This window comes from Mustela nigripes, chromosome 1, assembly GCF_022355385.1.
Source record: "Mustela nigripes isolate SB6536 chromosome 1, MUSNIG.SB6536, whole genome shotgun sequence".
Classification (NCBI taxonomy): Eukaryota; Metazoa; Chordata; class Mammalia; order Carnivora; family Mustelidae; genus Mustela; species Mustela nigripes.
The window spans coordinates 61,443,844-61,466,484 of record NC_081557.1 but is presented as its reverse complement, the minus strand read 5'-3'; the positions used below and the strand labels follow the sequence as shown (position 1 = coordinate 61,466,484).

The window sequence follows — 22,641 nt, the reverse complement described above, 5'->3', positions numbered from 1 at the left end:
CTCGGTGAATTTGCAGCCCACAGCACCAAAGCCCAGTCTTTGAGCACAAAACTGGGTTTGGGTTAGTTCGGGCCACTAATGAGCCCTGTATCCTCCACTTTGGGGAATTTTCAATGTGTTTCAGGATCTGTAATTTTGCATCTGATCACAGAGCTATGTCTGGGGTGAAGGGACAGCATTCTCAGCCCTGTGTCTGCTAAGACTTCCCAATGCATGAGTTTCTAAGTCCCCCAAACGTCCATCCCAGGAGTGTTCTCGGGGGCCCTCATAAACCTGGGGCTGGGGGGTTTAGCGAGAGAACAGCAGCCTTATAACCCCACTTCCTACCTCCAAGAGTCCATGTCACCCTAACTCATGAAAGTCCCAAATGGACAGAGTCTACGCAAAAGGAGGAGAAAATGCCTTCTGGTCCTCTAGCAGCTCATCAGCCTTTACTGTACAGTTTGGGAGCTAGTGCGCACAGCTCTGTCCCAGCTGGAGGCCTCTCTCAGCTGATGGATGGAGGAAGTGGCTTAGGGCAGAAGCAGTCTCCTCCAAGCCTGATGTCATGATGGCAGAACAGAGTGCCTTTACTGTTACACATATGTCTGCTCCCCTTCCTTCCATAATAACACTGGTCAGAGGAAACACGGCTCTGTGTATGTCATGTGATCTTCAGGGTGCACTCACCCCTGTTTGCAGATGGGCTGATGGGCCTGAGGCTGATACAGAGGATCTCTCAGCGCCAGCTGCACTGTTAAGGTCACTGCCTCTACTTGGAGAAGCAGAATACTTTCACCCCTACTCAGATGAAAGCCAGCTCGATCAACAAACTTATTTAACCTGTGAACTCTCGGGAATTATTGATCAGCTCAGAGGAAAATGGTGTGAACTTTGGGAACACATGGACCTGGGTTCTGCTCCTGGTTCTTCCACTGACTCGCTTGTGACCTTGAGCAGTTACCCTTCTGGCCTCGGTTTCTTAGTCCACAAGTGGAAATAATAATCACAGGGTTCTTAACCCAGGGTTGCTGTGAGGATTAGAGAAGCCAAGTGAGAAGCACATGTCTCAGTGCCCGACCCAGCCCCGTGAGTGCTCAGGAGAGGTAATAGTTGCTGTTGTTACTGACGATGAGATTACCATCCTGCAGACCTGTGTGAGCTGCTTTGACCTGCCTGCTGCTTACCACCCCAAGTTTAGGACCTAGTAGTTACTGCTTAAGAGATCAATCAAAAAATACATTCATGTGCTAAAACTGACACTGATGCTGAGAGAGGGGGGCAAGGCTGTGTAATATGGGGTGTCAGCGACGGCCTCGTGGCCCTGGATGTGGATTAGGAGATGGAGGAAGGAAGCCGTCAGAGCATAGTGGTCAAGGTCCTGGTGTGTGGCCGTGCATGGCAGCCAGAAAGAGTATGCCTGTCGGGGCCTGGGGAAGAGCTTTGCCCAGCCATGTGCGGGCACTCACCTGGAATGTGGTGACATCACCACGGCCCCTACTCCTCCAGCCCCCTCGACTAGACTAGCTCCTAAGCATGCTTCGGGGTTTATCCCCGGCATCTGTGAATAGACTTTCCTGGGCTACTGCCCTGTGAACAAAATAGTCACAGCTACCAGGAGAACACCTAGCACTCTCCATCATCATCGAACACTGCCTCTCTGCTTCACGCCCATTGTTTCACAGAATCCCATAATGGGAAAACAATCAAAGAAGTGGCTTGCCGGAGGCAGAAGCCCAGAATCTCCATCATGTGTTAATCCACGTCACTCCTCTGATCGACTCAGGAGGGCAGCAAGCAGCACCTGTTTCCTCTGGGACTCCCCAGTGTCTAACAGGTCATCTTGGCACAAAGTAGGAACTCACCAATGCCTGTGGAAGGATGAGAAGAGATTGGCAAGTGCATCACAAGGCTCAGGGTCCAGAACTACTAGGCAGATCACCAAGTGGGATGGGGAGGTCTCCCCTCGGAAAAGCTAAGTCACAGGAGCCCTGTGCAGCTTGGATGTCTCAACAGCAGGAGGCTGGGTCAGGGGCACAGCCCGATGCGGCTTGCTGCCTCTGAGCCCTGTCATTGGACGGTGGGGTCTATGCAGAAATCTCTCTGATGTCAGAAAGTTTTGTCCAGGAAACTTGGGCAATGCTGAGCCCATAGGGAAGATTTCAGCAGCTGGACCAGAGATGATCATTCAGAGAAGATGATAAGTGAGGGAAAATCAGGGCTGACACTTAAAAGATTCACCCTGGTACAGTTTAGGCACTGACCACTCAAAACAGCCCCAGTTCCTTAGTTCTAGAATGGGTCTGGAGCCCACCCACTCTGCCCGACTTTAACCCCTTGGCCATCGGATTGTGGTGGGAGCAGGAGGTCCAGAAGTTCCCTGAAAGAGGCCAGAGCTGGTTGAGCGATCCACTTGGTCAGAGCAATGGCTCTGTAATAATTGAAACATTTCAATTGTTTCAACATAACAACTGTAGGTACCTACTATTATGTGCTGAACACTGCAAGGTTGACCTATGACTAAAAGAACTGGCCATTTTTCAAAAGCCACTTGTTCTATTTTGAGAACTTTATTAAAACTAGATAATATAATACGTGACTTTTCCTTAACCAGGCACACAGAAACTATAATTTCTCAATGTGATAAGAATGAATAAGGGCCGCACTGCCAAATCCATGTTGCACAAGCCTGATTGCTATCTTAGGATTCCTGGTATACCTTATGGGAATTATGTGACTTTCTGACACAAAGACCTAGAGTTTTCAGTATCAATTAGCAAAGTTTATTTCTTCTGTAGAGAAATACAAATTCTAATACTTCTCTCCCACAGGCTAGTGAATCAGCTTGTTCCAATCCTATCTTGGAGGCCATGGTATCTGCAAAGTGCCTGCATTTCTGCTGTACAAACTTGTAAATCTGAAGTTGCCTTAACATTAGCTTCAGGATGAAAAGAAGCTTCTGGAAGTGTTTTTTTTTTTTTTTTAATCCCTGAAATTAGCAGTTGCTAAACAGTCATAATTTTTTCCTCAAATACAAAAGAAGTTGGTGGCAATCAGCCAAGAGAAACAACTTCGGCTTGTAGAGAGAAGCAGGCTGTTATTAAAAGCCACAGCAGTCATTAACGAAGATGATGTCATCATTCAGGGCCTGGACCCTCCTGGGATCTCCAGGGCCAAGAAGAGATGATTCACAGTCTTTACCAAGCCAGTGAACGGTCACCTGCCTAATGGTGTTTGGTGAAAGTGCTCAGTCTCCAGGGTGGGGCGGTGGGTGGTTCCTGCAAAATGATCAGGGACCTCAGTGTCGTGACAGCTTGCAAAGCTGGTGGCCAAAACAGGGGATTTATGAACTGGTGACTTCGGACTTTGATAAATAAAAAGTTTGGTATTCTTGCGTGGAGAGTATGTAAAGAATTCTCTGTGAGTCATACTTTCAAACAAAGTGGAGCCTATCTTGGGGTAAATCTTTCTTACCATTTCAGCACTTCTTCTGAGAGGAGGGACAACTTTTCAGAATTTCATTAAGTTGAGGTATCATTATTGCTTTTTTAAAAATTTTTTTTAAAGATTTTATTTATTTAGTTGACAGAGAGAGATCGTAAGTCGGCAGAGAGGTAGGCAGAGAGAGAGAGGAGGAAGCAGGCTCCCCACTGAGCAGAGAGCCCGATGCGGGCCTCGATCCCAGGACCCTGAGACCATGACCTGAGCTGAAGGCAGAGGTTTAACCCACTGAGCCACCCAGGTGCCCCATTATTGCTTTTTAAAAACACTAGAGGAGCCTAGTATTCTGAGATTCCTAAGTTACAAAACAAACAAACAAAAACAGAGAAAATTAGGAGTGACTAAGGGGTCTAAACTTTCATTTGCTTCTTTTCTTTATTTTTCTCTCTTTCCATTCTTCCCTCACCACTCCCACCCCACTCACGTTTTCTGGGGTCCGTATCACCAAGGTCCTAGGAGGAAAATACTGTAAGGGCAAGAATGCAGCTTGTGATCAAATCTTGGTTCTTCACTTGCCTCTAGTCAAAGAAATCATCACAAGAAAATGATCCCACCAAATGGACTTCCTGATTATAAGACGCATCCTGGTTAAGACGCAATAAAACATGGAGAATAGCTATGCAACTTCCAGAGCATGACATCTCTCTTGCTTTGCCTTCTTATCTAGAAAGTGGGGGTTATAAAACCTCCTTACAGTGTGGTTGTAAGGATATGGTAAGACTGAGCATTTATTAGACTCCATTTCTTGGAGCCAATGATCGCCAACAATCCTATGGGTGTTGGATGTGGTGTTGATATCAACAAATGGGCTTGTATCTCCCTGTCACTCTTGAACTTTATGTAGAGAGTTTGTAGTAATTATAGGAGATAAGGTCTTTTTCAGCTGGCCGAGCAATGTGGGGAGTTCTGGTGCTCCCTGCCTTTTCAGTCTTCCCCACCCCCGAGGGGTCTGGGGGAAGCTAGACTGCCCTCCAAAAACTCTAGGTCTGCTTTATCACCCACACAGCCTTCTGCACTTCTAGGAGGAACCTAGCATTACCTGGGGCTCATTATAAATAGAGTTCATTAATTATTAGTTAAGGGCTGTTCAGAGTTCCCTACACAACACCCATGGGGATGCTGGTCCCTTCCTTGTCCTCCAACCATGACAACTACTCACGGGCTTGCTACTATCGTCACCACCGGAACCCTTCATGAGAAAGCCAGGGGGCTGAGGAAGCCAGGAGCTTTGAGGTCGTGCTGGCTGACTTCTACATAGAAGGGGTCTCCTTTACACAATGGGTGACACCTTATCATGTTGAGATAAAGGTGGAACAGCTGTGGTCCCCATGCCTCTCAATGTCCCTTAGGGAACCAGTCCCTGTACTCCTGCCAACAGACACTGTCTCCATAGGGCTTAACTGGGCCAGGGGGCAGATTCCATGAGCCCCACTGATTCCCCGTCTTCCTGCCAGTTCCCGAACCAGAAGAGGCTTGTTTGTGAAAGACACTTGTGAGAGAATGAAAAGACAAGCCACATACTCAGAGAAATATTTACAGAATACATGGGCAATACAAGACTCAGATCTAAAACATGCAAAGAATTCTTTTAAGACAGCTTTATGGAGTTATAATTCACCCATTTAAAGTGTACGACTCAGTGGTTTAGAGGTGTTGTATATTATTAATTTTTTAAAGTTGTGGGAAAGTAGAACAAAACGTACCATCTTAACCATTTCTAAGTGTATAGTTAAGTGGCATGATGTGTATTCACAGAATTGTGTCATCATCCCAAACAGAAACTCTGTATCCATTAAGCAAAACTCAACCATGCCCATCTCCGCCCTTAGGGAAATCTAATCCACTTTCTACAGGAGTCTGACTGGCTCCATTGGTGGAGCATACGACTACGACTCACCATCTCAGGGTGGTGAGTCCGAGCTCCGCATCGGGTGTAGAGATTACTGAAAAACAACAACAACAACAACAACAAAAAACCATTAAAAAAATCTCTCATCTACTTTCTGTGTCTACGACTTTGCCTATTTTAGATATTTTGTGAAAGTGGAATCATGTATCTGTCCTTTCATATCTGGCTTATTTCACTTAGCATGCTGTTTTCAACGTTCATCCACGTAGTAGCATGGATCAGAACTTCATTCCTTTTTGTGTTTGAATAAACCCTCACTGCACACAATCGCATCTTGTTGGTCTGTTCATATGTTGGGTTGATTCCATCTTGAAGATATTGTCGATAATGCTGCGTTGGGTGTTGGTGTACCAGTGTCTGTTCAAGTCCTTGATTTCAGTTCCTTCTGGAATATACTTGGGTGTGGAATTGCTGGGGTCTTACGGTAGTTCTAGGTTTAGCTTTTGGTGGGCCTGCTAATAATTTCTGTTCCTACCAGCAGCATATGAGGGTTTTATTTTTTCCACATCTTCATCGACACTTGTTATTTACTGTTGCTTTTATTCCATCCATCTCTGTGGGTGTGAAACAACATCTCGCTGTAGTTTTGATTTTGCATTTTCCTGATGAATGATGCTGACGTTTTTCCCATGTACTAATGGCGATTTATAAATCTTCTTTGGAGAAATGTACTTTCAGGTTGTTTATTTGCCCATTTTTCAATGGGATTGCTTTCTGTTGATTGTTCTGCTGAAGCAATTATTCATAGATTCTAGATATTAAATGCCTTACGCTATTTCCAGATGTTTTTCCCATTCTGTGGGTTGTCTGTTCACTTTCTTTTTTTAACTTTTTTTTAATAGATTTTATTTATTTCTCAGAGAGAAAGAGAAAAAGCAGGGGGAGTGGCAGGAGAAAGAGAAGCAGACTTCCCACTGAGCAGGAAGCCCAATGTGGGACCCCATCCCAGGACCCTGGAATCATGACATGAGCTGCAGGCAAAGGCTTAACTGACTGAGCCACCCAGGCATTCCTGTTCACTTTCTTGATAGTGTCCTTTTTGTATGAAAATTTTTAAATGAAGTCAATTTACCTAATTTTTCCTTTGTACTAATGCTTCTGGTATCACATCTAAGAATTCATTGCTAAATCCAAAGTCATAAAGATTTACTCCTATGTTTCCTTCCAAGAGTTTTATGATTTTAGCTCTTATATTTTAGGTTATTGATCCATTTTTAGTTAATTTTTGTATTGGGTGTGAGGTAGGGAACCAAATTTATTCTTTTGCATGTGGAAATGCACTCGCCCCAGCACCAACTCTTTAAGAAACTGTTCTCTCCTCCATTGAATGGATATGATGTCCTTGTAAAAAATCAATTGCCATAGATGTGTGAGTTTATTTTGAACTCTTGATTCTAGTCTGTCGATCTATTTATCTGTCCTTATGCAGTACCACACTGTTTTGATTACTGTAGCTTTGTATTACATTTCAAAACCTTTTTTTAAAAAAATGGTTTTGGATGTTCGGGGCCCCTTGTTATTACATATGATTTTGAGGACTGGCTTCTCTATTTCTGCAGGAAAGGCCATTTGAATTCTGATATGGGTTGCATTGAAACTGTTGATCAAAGAATTCTTAAGACTCAATAATAAAACAACAAAACAAAAAATGGGCAAAAAATCTGAACAGATACTTCACCAAAAGATAGACAGATGGAAAATAAGCATATGAAAAAATCCTCAGCATCAATATGCCAATAGGGAATTGCAAATTAAAACAATAATAGCATGCCACTCCATATCTATTACAGTGACTAAAATTTTAAGAACTGACACCACCCAATGTTAGAGACAGTGTGGAACAAGAGAAACTCAGAGGCTGCTGGTGGGAATGCAAAGTAGTGAAGCCACTTTAGAAAACCGTTTGGCAGTTTCTTTAAAAAGCTAAACATAGTCTTACCATATGGTCCAGCAATTGCACTCCTACGTATTTACCCAACTGATTTGAAAACTCATGTCCACACAAAACCTGCCCATGAATATTTATAGCAACTTTATTTATATTCACCAAAAGCTGGAAGCAACCAAGATGAATAGATAAATGGGGAAACAAACCACAGTAAAACCAGACTGGAATGTCATCCCATGATGAAAAGAAAGGAGTTATAGGGGCATCTAGGTGGCTCAGAGGGGGAGCCTGCTTCTTCCTCTGCTCTTCCCCCGACCCTGCTTGGTCTCTCTTTCTCTTTCAAATAAATTAATAAGATCTTTAAGAAAGAAATGCATTACGAAGGCACAAAAATGGATGGATGAAACTATATGCTTATGGCTATGTGAAAGTAGCTAGTCTGAAAAGGCTACACACTGTGTGATCCCAATGGTTTCACATTCTGGAAAAGGCAAAACTGCACAGACAGTGTAAAAATATTCAGTAGTGGGGTGCCTGGGTGGCTCAGTGGGTTACCTGGGTGGCTCAGTGGGTTAAGCCTCTGCCTTCGGCTCAGGTCATGATCTCAGGGTGCTGGGATTGAGCCCCGCATTGGGCTCCCTGCTCAGCAGAGAGCCTGCTTCCCCTTCTCTCTCTGCCTGCCTCTCTGCCTACTTGTGATATCTTTCTGTGACAAATAAATAAAATCTTTAAAAAAAAAAATCAGTAGTTGCCAGTGGTCCAAGGCAAGGAAGGGAGGGATTGATAGGTAAAGCACATGCTGTCATGATGGATTCATGATCTTATGCATTTATCAAAACTCATAGAACTTTACAGTACAAAGAATGGCTCTTAATGTATCCAGATTTTCTCAAATCATTTAGTAGGTTGTTGGATCCCACGAAAGAAGGCAGACTGTGACAGGAGAATATAACTGTGTTATAAATGTATGATACAACTTCAGTGAAGGAGGTGGAAGGAAAAGTGATGACCTGAGCAACTTGGGAAATAAGTGGAGTTTCTAAGACTGAAGGCAAAAGGAACAGCTTGTAAGCACTATACTCTGGTGTACTAAGTTGATTCCCATTGCGGCGTTAGGTAACAATTCTGATACTTTTCTATATGTGTGCTGGAATCTAGTAACTAAGTACATAGACGGCAGGTGGGGGTAGCTAAGTCTCTCCTGGGTGGAGTGAGAATTTACTGATTCGCGAAGTGGTGAGGCTAGAATGACCCATGTGGTAATGGACTAGAGACATTTGGATGTAGTTACGTTTAGCTTAGTATAGATTCATTTCCTTGCTCTTTCAGCTGAAAGGAACTAGAAACAACAAAACCCCAGTAGTAAGTAGCACATTTATTAAAAAGAGCCCAGATCTTGGGTTCTAATGCCATGCTCCAAAGAAGGAATCAGGCATCACTGGGGAAGAAAAAAAAAAAAAATGGCTGATTCTAGGACTAGGGTAGGCAATATACAAGACAGGCTTGGAGCATACTGTGCCAGAAAGTAAGAAGTAGAGGCAAGAGAGGAAAGACAGAAAGAGAAGAAAGAGAGAAGGAGAGAAAGAAAGAAAGGGGGGGGGGGGGGGGAGGGAAGGAAGGAAGAAAGGAAAAGCAAAGGAGGAAGGAAGAGAGAGAAAGAAGGAGAGGAAGGAGGAAGGACTTAAGAGCATATGTTCAAGGGACACAGGAACTGACTGAAAGTTCCCAGTGGCCAAAGCTGGAAAAATTTGAGTAAAAAAATAAATAAAGCAGTATTGGAGTATAATCCAAAGTATAAAATAAATACCCACAAGTCCCTTTTCATATAGACAAGAGACTGAATAAAGACACATGGGAGAGAAGAGACCAATCTCCCATGCAGGAGAGTTCCGAAAAAGAAGTCGCTTTACAGCAGAGAACACGGGCAAGCAAAACCCAGCCTGGTGATCAAGGTCGTGATCAAGGTTGATCTCCACAGTGTAAGTCATGTTGAGACTATGGCTCTTGATCTGATATGAGCAAAATGGCCTTTCAGCTCTGCGGCCTTCTTTCTAAAACCCCGTAACCCCGCTGAGTCATGAGAAAACCATGAGACCAATGCCAGCAGAAGGTGACTTTTGGCTCTCTGCTGCTGGGACCTCCCTGCTCCTCAGTTTCACGCGTATCCCTTCATGCGTGTGTGTTTCTTTCTTGTTCTCTCAGGGGATGGCCTTTACACTGGAAGAAAGGCTGCAGCTTGGAATCCACGGCCTGATCCCCCCCTGCTTCCTGAGCCAGGACGTCCAGCTCCTTCGGATCATGAGATACTACGAGCGGCAGCAGAGCGACCTGGACAAGTCAGTGCCTAGAGTCCGTTCCCTCGACCCAAGCCCCAAGTTCAGCTGTCTCCTGCAGCACACGGGTTGTCTTGTACTCTCCAGGAGGAGAGGCTGAGAGCCCCTGAGAGATCCCAGCCCCAGTCCCAGCCCCAGCCCCAGGTCATCTCCCCAAGGGACTGGGCTTGTTAGGACCGAGGCAGAGTCAGAACTCGGAAGGGAGACTGACTTCCAGCAGGTGCAATCTGGTTGGTCCTCTGGGAAGCAGTGGCATCCGAGTCGGCCCGAGAAGCACAGTTAGGGTTTCATCAGACAGCGGTGGGGTTCATAAAAGGCATTTCACTCAGCAGGAATAAGGGGAGCGCGCAGGACAAGTGTGTCGGGAGAGGGGTCCATCGTCCAGGTCTCTAGAATAAGGGGAATGTTGTGGGGAGCAAAGTGGAAATGCACAGCAACACCTCGGAAAGGACCTAGGATATCCTATGTTAGACATTTATGGGAACTGTAACTAACCCTGCCACCCCTCTGGGTTCTCCTAGGGAGGATATTCCATGAAGAGCCAACTGAGGAATCACAGGGTCAGCTTCGTCAGTTTCCCTACAGAAGGTCGTGACCTCCCAGGTCACATGTCTATGAACTGGTACAGCCAGGATTCGAACACAGTTCTCTCTGTAGTCTGCCTTTTACTGCTCTGCTATGCCACAGCTGGAGGCTTTGGCGCTTAATGGCTACAAGACTAGACCCCAGTGTCAGACTAAGTTCCAATCCTCATTCTACCACTTAATAGCAAAAATTACCCCTCACCGACTGGGTCATTCCTCATTTGTACAATGTGTAGATCAGTTGTATTGAACTCATACGGTTATGATAAGGCTTAAGTGCATTAGTATTCTAACATGCTCAGAACACTTACATAGTAACTGTAACTTACAACAGGAGGCCCTATGCAAAAGCTTGTAAAATAAATACGTCACCTTGCTATGGGCTCCAGTGGAAATTTAGGGGGAGGATATGGGTTCCCCCTACATATCTGTAGAGCTTAATGGCCAAGATTTGGGGTTGTTGATGGCGTGGCTGTCCTCGTGAGGGTAGAGCTCAGCAGCATGTTAGGGTGATCCTGTTCCCACCTTCTTGTGCTCCCCTCACAGTAGCCACTGCTTCCAAATGGTAGTGAATGAGGAAATCTCTGCCTACTCCCCCTATCCCCCACCCCCGCAGTCCTGAAGGGCTGAATGCTGTGGATATCACTCCCATGAACTCCAAGGCCATACTGCAACTCAGGTCATATATTCACTCCCTCTTGTTTATTCTACCCACACTGGGTCTGGCTACATCACCCTGAAGAGCCAGCCAGAAAGTACACAATGAATTCAACTGACAGCATTACACATGCTTTGAACTTTGAACAACCTGAGCTTCCCTCTTCTGTTAAATTTACAAAGAATTAAAGTCCAACGTGAAATCCTCTTTGCTCATACTTCTCTGGGTTTGTTCAGCTAGATGGAACTTACCTATATAAGAGGGAAGACATGGTGGGCCCCAGGAGCAGGGGACTTGCCTGATTGTGGGAGCTCCAGAGAGCTTATTCCTGGCGCTCTGCTGACTTCTCTGACCCACTGACCCACTGACTTCTCTGACCCACTCATTCCCAGAATTCCTTATTTCAGCAGGTGCTCAGGGAAATGCTAAGGAAGCTCCCCAGCTTCTTCTGGGTAAGGGTAATGGTATGCTGGTAAATGTTTACTGACTGGTTCTGGGGCACCGAGGGAGCCCTGATTTGTAGCATTTTCCCATTTCCATAATGGGAATATTCCCAACCATGACCGATTTCAAGTTACCAACTCGAAATCACTGAATGTAGAACTGAGAAGAGATGTGTGTAAATGACTACTGAGGAAAAGAATGCTTACACCAGTAATGAGCTGAGATGCTGGCTTTTCTAAGCAGAAACCCTCCTTCTAAACACTATTTTTAGTTCTGGACCAGTGCCTTTGGGAAGGAAGGAGAGACTGAGGCCCCAAGAAGTCATGTGGCTTCCCCAGAGTCACAAAACTAGGAAACAGCAGAGCCGGGATTCAAACCTAGGACCCTGTTACCACACTCAGGGATCATTGCCCTATGGGAACATCACTCTCACCCATTCCATGCCAGGGTTCAAGTGCCCGCAGGCTCTCCTAAGCTGTTGTCCAGGATGGGTGTGATGTCAGTAGTCACCTACACCCCATCATGAATTTCAGACCCTGGGTCTTTTTTCTCCTAGGGTTTTTGCATTTTCAGGACTATGAAATGAAAGGCTGTTTTCCTGGCTTCGTGATTTTAGGCTTCAGGGAATAGGTGAGAAAGAGATTTTTTTGGAGCGTGCCTTCTGAGGTCAGGTCGTACTCAGACACTTGAGAGCTCTGGCTGTGACAGGATCCAGCCACAAGGGGTGGGAAAATCACTGGTGTGTTCAATATCTTCCTGGACCCCACTCCGCCCCAGCCTGGTTGTCTTTTCTCAGTGTCCACCTCGTGATAACGTAACTAACCATGGCACCGTGGTTGAGATTCAAGAATCAGATTGCTTAGACTCAAATCCTTACTCTGCCACGAGACCTTGGGGAGCAATTTCATGTCACTGTGCCTCGTCTCCTTATCTCTAAAGTCGTCCACATTTTAGTACCTGCCTCACAAGTCCTTGGGAGTTTTATATGAATTAATGTAGAATATTTAGAATTGTGCCTACGCCATGAATAAGAGTAAGTACGATAAAGCAGATGATTCTCTCCTCATTTCATAGAAAATGAGACTCATGCTGAGGAGAGATGGTGATTTGCCCATGAACGTGCCATTGTACGTAGCTGAGTGGGAGCCCTGGGTCTTTGCATCAAGGGCCTTTTGTGCTCCCACCTGTAGGGCCCACGTGACCAGCTTGGTTCTTGTCTCCCTTTCCAAGGTACATCATTCTCATGACACTCCAGGACCGGAACGAGAAGCTCTTCTACCGCGTGCTGACGTCAGATGTGGAGAAATTCATGCCCATCGTGTACACTCCCACTGTGGGGCTGGCCTGTCAGCACTACGGCCTGACCTTCCGCAGGCCCCGGTGAGCCGTCCTGGGGGCACGGGCTTAGGGAGGGGCTGTCTCCTCCACGGGAATTAATTCTTTCCTCTGACCTTGTTTAATGGGACTCTGGAGGCTGTGCCTGACTGAGCCAGAGGCTTGACAAGACATTTGATTTTAAGCACTTGCTCAGAAAATTACCCCAGGCACAGAGCAATGAGGGGAGTATGGAAGCAAGGGGAGAGCAGCGCTCCGCTCCGCTCCGGATGATAAACACCCAACATACTGTTCAGAGTTGTCCTGAGAGGTATTTCGGATTGGTTTTCTTTCATTATCCACGTAAAACACCCCACCCACCCACCCACCCTCTGCTTTTCTGGTCATCTCCACAGTGCTGACAGCTCTCTTACCAATTCGGGCCAATGAATAATGGAGTGTTGGATTCCAAAGACTGAATTCTTCTGCTGACTCAGAGAACCAGTATTCGTTCCTTCATTGGGGCTTGACTCAGATTCCACTTAAAATGTCGTTTTATTAGGCAAAAATTTGGCACTAGGTTTTCTTTAATAGACAAAGAATTTGGGGGAAGTTTTCTAAAAAGATGGCTTGTTTTTTGGTTTTGGGGTTTTTTGGTTTTGTTTTATTTTGTTTTGTTTTCCATGATGAGTTTAGAAGATATATTTTTTAAAGTATATAAAAAAAGGAAAAATGGGAGTATTTTCCCAAAATCCGCAGCACAAGGTGCCTGGTAATTATCAATACGTATTTCTAGCACTGACAATTAAAAAAGGGACCTGCATTTATTATAGGTAATGGGACATTGTTTTGGTCTGTGTTAGAACATGGAAAAATATAGTGTATTGTGCGGAGATGTGTCATTTATGTTTCCATAGAATTTATAAATCTTTGTGTATATATCATTTGATGTATGATGAATATGGAATCATGGATCTCAAACATCTTTTGTTAATTTGGAAAAAACAGTCTTCCTGTGCTGATGCCAGCATTCGGGCTGAACCTTGCAGGCTGAGAGCCCAGGGACTAATGCTGGTTCCCCTCCTTCCTTTTCTGGCCATACATCACCCTTGACAGAGGGCAGTGTATCAGACCTCGTCTTGTGGGAGGTTGTACAGCTGTAGACACCCACAAGTCCTCATCCCTCAGAATAGCCATGCTCCTGCCGTCCTGTCGGGGGCGCTTCATCGGGTTCCAGAGCAATTCTAGTGTTCAACCTCTCTTTCAACAGGAAAGAGACTCCTTTTTTCTTATTATCATTCCGAAACCCGTCCTGGCAGAGACCTTGGAAACTGATGGTACCTTTCTGAAGATGCAGGACCCTATTTACCTCCCAGTCCCTACTCAGAAATGATCCCCCAGGCCCTCCCTCCTGCCCAATGCAGGTCAGCTCATGATCCTCCTCTGAGGCCTTCAGCGGCCTACAAGGCTGAAAGAAAGAAGTCCAGCACTTTGACAAGAGCGAGTCTGTCACAGCCCAGCTCCTACTCAGAAATCCCATGCCCTAGCTAATCTGATCTGTTCCCCATGCCCAAGGATGCCTGGCGCTCCAGCCCTCCACCCTTTCACACTCGGGGCCCTCTCCGCCTCCTGCATCTGCCTGCTCTCCTCTCCTGGTTCTCTGTCCGTCAGAATGGAGGCTAGACTTTCAGGTTGCCCAAGACTAGGCTTCTCTGTCTTCCCTGATCCCCACTGGGTGGAACGGCTCACGCCCCCCTCGTGCTCCCCCTTAAGTCATCACACATACTTCTAGTCCATAGTTATAGTTTTCGTGCTTCATGTTTTTAATTATGTGTATATCAGCTGTCTCTACCAGAACACAAATTTCTTGAGAGGGCTGGAAACATGTCAGATCCATTTGTGTGGACTAGACCAGTACTGGGCAAGCACTTGACACTCTAATGGGAAAGCTGCATTGTATACTGGCTAGGAAGACCTAGGTCTTTGCTGTTGGCCATGAGATTTAGTCTCCTTGATGTTAGGCATGTTCCTTATCCTCTCTCAGCCTTAATTTCCACATTTATGAAATGCAGGTAATAATACTACTACTTCAGATCTCATTGTGACGGTAAAATGTGAGGCATGAATAAGGGACCCGGCATAAATGTGAGTGTCGATTTGCCTTCAGTGACCGTTACAGGAAGAAGGAAGAATTGCTAAACATAGAGTCATATTATACGTAGACACCATTACATTTTTTAAAAGAAAATCGAGTCATTGAACACTTAAGGAACTCACACGTTGACCTACACATGCGATTTGGCTCTTCCAGAACTCTTTGTTTCCTGAAGTCCTTTAGCCGTAGCTCGCGGCTGCTACTGGTTTGCAGCTGAGATCCTGTGGAAATGCAAGCCTTCCCGCTCCCAGGCTGTGTGGGAGCCCTTCTCCACAGACTCCGGGGATTAGGTTGTAGATTTAGTTGTGGGCTCCAGATGAACTAGTAATAGGGTCAGGATCCTGCAAACACAGCAGGATTTGTCTCCAGAACCCACTCTAGAATCCAGGGAACACACAAAGCAAAACTTGAGTTCATGAACATTTATGGAGCAGCTACTGGGCACGGGGCATCATGAAATTACCCCCAAAGAATGAATATGGTTCTTGACCTCCAGCAAATCCCTAGCACAATAAGGGGACAGGCAATAATGATAAGTTAAATATAATAAAAGTTTAAAAAAAGAGAGATTTAATAGAGACAAAGAACTACATGGGAGTACATGGGAGGGAGAAATTTATTTTTCCCTGGGGACAGTAGGATTGCATCACAGAAAAAATATTTGAGCTGGTCCAGGAGAATGACTGGGAATTCCATGAGTAAAGAAGGAGGAATGGCCATTCCAGGAAAGGGTTTGATTTTGTAGACACCTATGTAGTCATCCTGCTTGGGTTTCTCCCCATCGCCTGTGCCTGGCAAGGAGTGTAAGGTCGTGGGTTGGGGAGGTAGGTTTTTACATCCATTGGCTTATATTGGATCTTCCCAGTGTCCTGTCAGGTTAGTTTGGTAGCAGTATCTCCATTTCCCAGATGGGAAAACTGAGGTAGCCAGAGGAAAGGAACTTGTCCAACATCACAGTTTCGCAACCAGTGAAGTAAGAATTCTGACCACGAGAATCAGGGAAAGCCACATCAAAGACATGCCATTTAAGCTGGGCCATAAAAGGTGAAAGCAAAGAATGGAGGAGGCAAAATTATTTGTTGACCCAGGCATACCCACCTTTCCGCTTGCTAGAATGTAAGGTCTCTGGGACCTCGTGGTGGGTGAAACGGGAGAATAGAGAGATAGGAGAATTGGCCAGTGTCTCTGCCCAAAAAGAAGAAAGTGCTTGGTTCCCTTCCCAACCAAGCCCAAGGGGTTGGAGTCACAGGGAGCCGTGTCACTTGGGTTCAGGCCCCATTGGCAATTCTCCAATGGGTCAACAATGGAGAGGGACGTGTGTGGCAGCCGAGTAGGGGGTTCATATGCGTGGAAATAGGACCCTGCCATCAACTGCAGCCCAGAGAACCAGGTCAGCCCTGAGTGGGTGCAGTCAGCGTACTACAGAAGCTGGACACATAGCGTGGGAAACAAGGCATGTTGTCATCCCCGCAGACCTGCAGTTGCCCAGAGCAGAAGAGGATGATAAGCACAATGCATGTCCGCTGAAGGCCAGGTACCAACTATCCTACGGTCTTTATATATATGAGCTCATTTAATTAGCACAATCCCCTAAGAGGTGCGTATGACTATCATCTTACTTGTAGATGGACAAACTGAGGCACAGAGAAATGACTTGCCCAAAGTCACACAGCTCATACCCAGCAAGGCCTGCGTGCCAACCCATGCAGTGTGAACCGGAATGTGGACGGGTACCACCAAGCTCCACTGCCTGCTGCGGTCTGGGAGTGGTCCCGTTTGGTGGGCTTTTGGGGCTCCAGGAATATTTGATCGCTAGATCCTGTTTGCTGAGCCTCTCTTGGAAGAGAATGGGCCCGAGGCTGTGCGGGGCTGAGGCAGGCATGGGCAGACCGGACTGTGTTCTTGGATCCTTCCCTCGCGCTCCTGGTACAGACTTACCGCATGTGTTTTGCACAAACCCTCCTTCAGATGATTACCCAACGAAACTATTTGACATGTGACATCTGAGCTGTTGCTCCAGGTTTCCATTTGGCCGCTTTCCAGGTGTGGATTCCACACCTGCCTGGCTCTTGAAGGAATTGAGAATACAGGCTCCACCTCCGCCCTGAGCTGCCTCCGAGGCCTGGCCAGGAAGGGCTTGATGGACTAGCATCTGAAAGGAGGACAGCCCCAAGGCCAAGAGGGAGAGAGCCAGCTCCTTCTCGGGTTCTGAAATGATAAACATTCCTGCCAGGTTCCCAGGAACAATGGAGTCCTCTGTGAAAGGGCCTGCCCCCCTCCAAGCCAACTAATCAGGTCCAGCCAACGCTAAAACTGAACTTCCAGCGTGCCTCTGCATCGCCTCACCACCTTGAGGGAGATGCGGGGCTATCTCATGGGCACCTGAATATCCCCGGGCAGATAAACACGGCCGAAGGTTCTAGGCTTTGTGGAGCCTCCTCTGCCCCTTCCTTCTTCTCCTTTGGCACACCCTCTGCGCGTGCCTCCGTGGGCCATAGATCCTGCAGAGCCTGGCTTGAAGCAAGGCCTTTGAGTGTCATTAACATGTGACTCAGAAGAGGAGCAAGCCCTGGGGGAGCCCAGGCAGGAGTCCAAAATGCAACTCAGCTAAGGAGGGGGCTGTGGGGAAGCCAGTATGGGTGTAAGACTGCTATCCAGTGAGAGGGAATCCTCTCCCTCCCCCAGGCTCCTCCATCTTGACCAAACTGGTCAACTCTGGATCACAGGAACTGTCTACCTCGTGGGGACATCGTAAAGGTCAGAGGAGCTCAACGTGTGTGAATGTGCTTTCTCCATTGTCCAGTTCCTCACAAGCTTAAACCTTGTCTTCACCGCCCTCCTCTTGGGCTCTGAGAGATGTGCACATCCCTGGAACCCTAACATCGCCCAGCCTCTGTGTGCGGTCCCACCTGGATGGGTGATGAGGGCAGTGTGTAGGAGCTGGAAGGAGCACGGACCTTGAAGCCAGGCAGACTTGGCCTTGAATCCCCGTTTCCGATGACTATTTTCCAATGACTGTTGATGGTTTAGCAGCCCCTCAGTCTCCTCATGTGGGAAATGAGAGGGATGCCCATTCGTGTGGCTGCTTGTCAGTGAGATTCCATGTGTCAAGGGCCTGCCCTCCTAGGTGCTCAGCAGCTGTGCCCCCGGGCTCTGTCATGTGACTCTGAGTCACCCTCCCTGGCTGAGGCAGTTCAGTCCTCTGAAGTGCCACACACTCTCTGGTTGGATGTGGACCTGAAATGATCTGGACTTGTGTCCCTGTTGGCAGGGACAGGTGCAGTCCTAGAGGCTGTGATGAGTGGTGAGGGGAGGGGAGGAAGTGGGCCTTGGCATCACCGGGCCGAGGCTCTGTGGAACACACCTGAAGTTGGGTTTGGATCTGGACAAAGCCAGCCTCCCTGGGCCCCAAGCCAGGCTATTGTCTTCCTTCTCTGCAAATCCAGTGACATGTTTATAGGACAGTAACGGCTACCATTTATGGAATGCTGACGACGCCCGTGGCAGGCCCTCGGCTAGTTACTTCGGGTCCTTTATCCCTGAGCCCTACACGACCCCAAAAGGGGCTTCTTACTTTACCCAGATCAAAACTAAGGCTGACTTGTCTAAGATGTCCCTGTGGACCCAGTGCCAGTTTCCCAGGTTTCTCCTGCAATCCCAGTCGAGCTGCTCATGGCCCCGGTCAGTGAGACACGCGAGGGATTAACATGTAAGTTAATGTAACTTCGTGTTACGTGTTACATGTTAACTTCATGCAAGTTCCCTTGTATGACTGGCCTGCACACATGGTGGTCAGACACACACAATCCCATGATGGACAGAGCACTGGGACTGGGGCCCAGGGGAAATAGCTCAGCTCCCCCATTAGCCCCATGGCCTTAGAGCTCAGCTACTCGATCTCCCCAAGCCCAGATCACAGGGTCTGTCCACCTCGTGGGCACGTTGTAAAGGTTAGAGGAGCTCAATGTGTGTGAATGCGCTTTCTCCATTGCCCAATTCCTCACAAGCTTCCAAAGACATGACTTTTTCATCACTTCTCCTTCACCCCAGCGGCCAGAAGGGGTGCGATTAAGGCTCATACTCACCTCCTTGGGCTTCCTGTTTCCTCCTCACTATATCTGTTCAGCCATTGCCTCATTTTGTTTTTGCTTTTGTGCTTGAATCCCTACATGCTTTTATTTACTCTTTCATCTGGTTTTGTTTTTACATCGGAACCTCTTTACCTTCAACCATCTCAACCGCTTCCACCACCTGTCCCTGCGTACACATACCCAAGGGCCCTGGGCCACGTGCCTCTGCATCCCAAATGCCAGCTGAAGCCATTGCTAACCCTTCACAGGGCCAGTGGGCACCAACATCTTGACTTCAAGCCACTCTGGGAAACAAAAACAACGTTATCTCGGCAAATGTCCGAAGACCCCTGACACCCAGGGATGACCTCTGAGCCCATCATCACGTGGACCTCAGCCCCACTCTCAGCTGGTCCAGAACAGACACACACGCTCCCAGCATGATTGGAAGGCAGGCAGAAAGCAAGGGTTAGCATCCTCAGACCGGCTGTCTGCTCCCCATTCTTGGGGCACCGAAGTGCTGATTCCTTTGGCCGAGCCCATGCCTCATGCGGTTACACCAGGTTTCTCTGCCAAGCTGTTGCCACCGTGCCACTGAGAAGGCTCCCCAAAACACAGCAAGCACACGGCCCATAGCTGGGTCTGCTTAGCTTCTCATCCGGCAGCCCTGGCACTGGGCGCAGAGCACTGGATGAAGAGTCAGGATGTATGGTGTGGAGCCCTCTCCCTGCTTCCCGGCTGAACATGTAGGCAAGTCTCTGAGCTCCGTGGTCTCAAGTCAAAGCATAGGGTTGGACTGCATGGCTTCTGTGATCTCTTCCAGCTCTAGCCACTGATGATCTAATAACCCAAACTCTATAACCAAGTTAGGAAGGAGATCTCTGACTGAGCCCCAGTTACATTATATAGCTGAGCCTATTTCCCCACCTGGAAAACAAACAGGGTCAAGTTAAAGCCATAGTTCTTAGTGACAGTTGTGCATTAAAAACATGTGGGAGCTTTTAAGACAGAATCCCCAAGGTGGGTCCCGGGCAGGTTTCCTTTTCAAAAGCTTGCCAGGGATTCTCATGGGCAGCCCATACTACAAACCACTGTGCTGGGTGATCTCGACAGTTTTCCCAACTTGGTCTTCTGTGACTTTCGGGGCATCATTAACCTGCCATCCCTATTTCCTAGGCCACTCCAGCCTGGCAGTGAATCGAAGATTAAGGTCATGATAATAGAACAGAACCTCCATCTCCATTCACCCTTCAGCAAGCCTAACTATTGTAGCCGCTGCCAGGTTCCCTCGTGTCTCATTCACAGGGTTAGTGGGGAGGTTCAGGTGGGTTGGAGGGAGACCCTGGGTGCTTCCTTTCTCCTCCCCCAACTTCCTCCTCCTGTAGAGTGCACTGAAGTCCTCCCTCTCCCAAAATGCACACTCAGCAGTTGATTAGACAGGAAAACTCATCAGACCAAAGACCACCAAGCACTGGAGTGACCAGCGTGGCCTGGCTCAGAAGACGGGCTGGGCCCATTGGAGTCCTTGACAGGAATGTGATGGAAAAATGGGAAAAGTTATGTAGGGAGACTTTTACAGTTAGGAAGAGAAATTGGGCAAAAAGTGTGCTATGGTTTAGACATCAGAGTCGGGTCGTAGTAGACCAAAAGCAGATGCCAGCTATGAAGGAAGAGAGGGAAAGGAATTAAATGAGCAGATCTGGGGGGAGAGGACAGCAGTGCAGGTGGGAGCAACTGGAGGAAGTAGGGGGAGCGAGTGCTGGTTCCTAGCTTTCCACTCCAGCTCCTAGTCACAAATTTACCATAAACTCGTTCCCCACGGGTCCCTTAAGTGAACGCCCACCTTACAGGTCACTTGAAGAGCTAAGCCGGAAAAGGGCTGTGAAATTAGATGGATCTGATTAGCGTCCTGACCCCCTGATGAACTGGGTGGGTGAGGCGAACAGGTTAACCGTAGGGCATCACAGATCAGCTTGCATTAGAAGCACCCGGAGTCCTGGTAAAACGCAGATTCGAGGTGACCCGGATGCTGCTGGGGCAGGGACCACACTTTGAAAGCCACAGGATGAAAAGCTGGCGAAAGGTTGCCCCTGAAAACTGAATGGAGACCATCTGCAGGAAGCAGAAGGAGCAGATACTTCCAGGCCCCGCTGGGCATTCGTAGAAAAAGCTGCGAGTCATGAGACAAAGGCTTTTGTGCCAGTTTTAGCGTTTTGGCAGTGCGACTGTCAATGCATCCCTCCCCGGCTCTGGGCCTCTGTGTGCTCATCTATAAAACAAGAGAATTTTATTAGGGGGTCTCTGGGGCATCTTCCCGTTCCAACCCTTCTAGTCTGTAAATGTTGAGCGGACTAGAGCACTGTGCTATATCCATTTGCCTCTGAGGTGTCTGGCATTGAAAGGAGGAAGATGTAAGAGGAGATGGAAACATACACTTACCATTTTCTGACAAGAAAAAGCTTGCAGGCTTATCCGCAGAAGTGTCATTTTGCTGAAAAGCTCTGACTCACACGTGGGCTCCTTCCCAGGCAGACCAGCTGGGCCATCCAGGGTCTGCCTTGGGTTGTTCCCGTGCTTGGGAATTCAGGCTGGAAGAGAGCTAAGAAGGTGCCACCAGGAGTCTTTCCAAAGCATGAGGTGGTCCAGCTTTTATCTGACACGAATGTCTCTTGAAGCAAGTTACATTGTGTCTGGATCCCACCTCACTGAAACACTCTGAAACAGAGAAACACAGAGGAAAGAAGGACCGTTAATTCTTGCATCTGAATTACAGGGAACTGACTTTTTCTTTTGCAGAGGAAGTTTGAAGATTTACATACAAAAGAAGTGAGTTTGTACTGAACTGCCTGGGACCTGCCTGGGACGTTAGCATCCAGAAGGAGCATCTGCTTTTTGGGGAGGACCGAGGAGCCCCTAGCCATCCATGAGTGTGGGTGTAGGGGCTGAGAGTAAAGGTGGGAAAGGTTGAGCCGCTCCCACAGGCACAGAGATTCTATTTTTCTGCTCAAGCTGGGAGCAAATGAGCTTTATTAACTAGAACAGGATGTTCTGGGTTTGACTTCCTTTAGCCAAAGGCAGATTTCCCTGGCAATTTAAACAAACTGATTTTTGTTTCTTTTTTATCGGACTCTGTCCTTTTCCTCCTTTGTCCCTGGCGATCCCAGCCATGCTGATCAAAAGAATAGGGGTGGGAGAATTTCCTTACTGAGAAGGAAATACGTACATACAGGCAGGAGTTGAGTAGACCTTGCCTCTAATAACCTTGATCTCTCGTTAACCTGTAAAATGCAAGGCAACTTGGGTTTGCTCACGCTAAGTTTAGTCCAAAGGGAGTGGCTTCACAAGAGATGCCCCCAACAGTGCATATATTTTGAAAGGCTCTGGGCTAGATGAAGAATAAAGGATCGTTGTTGTAAAATTTCTTGAAAACGGGTAAATTTCTGCCTTGCCAGAAAAGAACTCCACCCCCAGCAGGCAGATGCCTAAAACCCACTCTTATAGTCAGGTCCTTGGATTGGCTCATTGCCCCTACAGGAATCCCCTCAAATGTTTCATGTGCCCTGGATGGGTAACATTGAAAACTTTATCAATGAACTGGTTTCTTAGAGACTAATCTTGAACCAGAGTTTCCCAAAAACAAAGAGATTGTGGGCCCCTGGGTGGCTCAGTGGGTTAAGCATCTGACTCTTGGGGTTTCAGCTCAGGTCATGATCTCAGGGTCCTGGGTTTAAGCCCTGTGTCTGGCTCTGCACTCAGCAAGGAGTCTGCTTGAGGATTTTTCTCCCTCTCCCTTCTCTGCCCATCCC

General features: G+C 47.3%; 1 protein-coding gene across 3 annotated transcripts in view; it reads left to right on the top strand.

Moving 5' to 3' along the window:
- ME3 (malic enzyme 3) overlaps positions 1-22,641 on the top strand; it is a 219,772-nt gene that overhangs the window by 81,623 nt on the left and 115,508 nt on the right. For all 3 annotated transcript variants that reach the window (XM_059412342.1, XM_059412343.1, XM_059412344.1), the window contains 2 exons: positions 9,480-9,613; positions 12,527-12,676. In XM_059412342.1, coding sequence (XP_059268325.1) covers positions 9,480-9,613; positions 12,527-12,676 — 284 coding nt within the window. The remainder of the gene's footprint in view (positions 1-9,479; positions 9,614-12,526; positions 12,677-22,641) is intronic.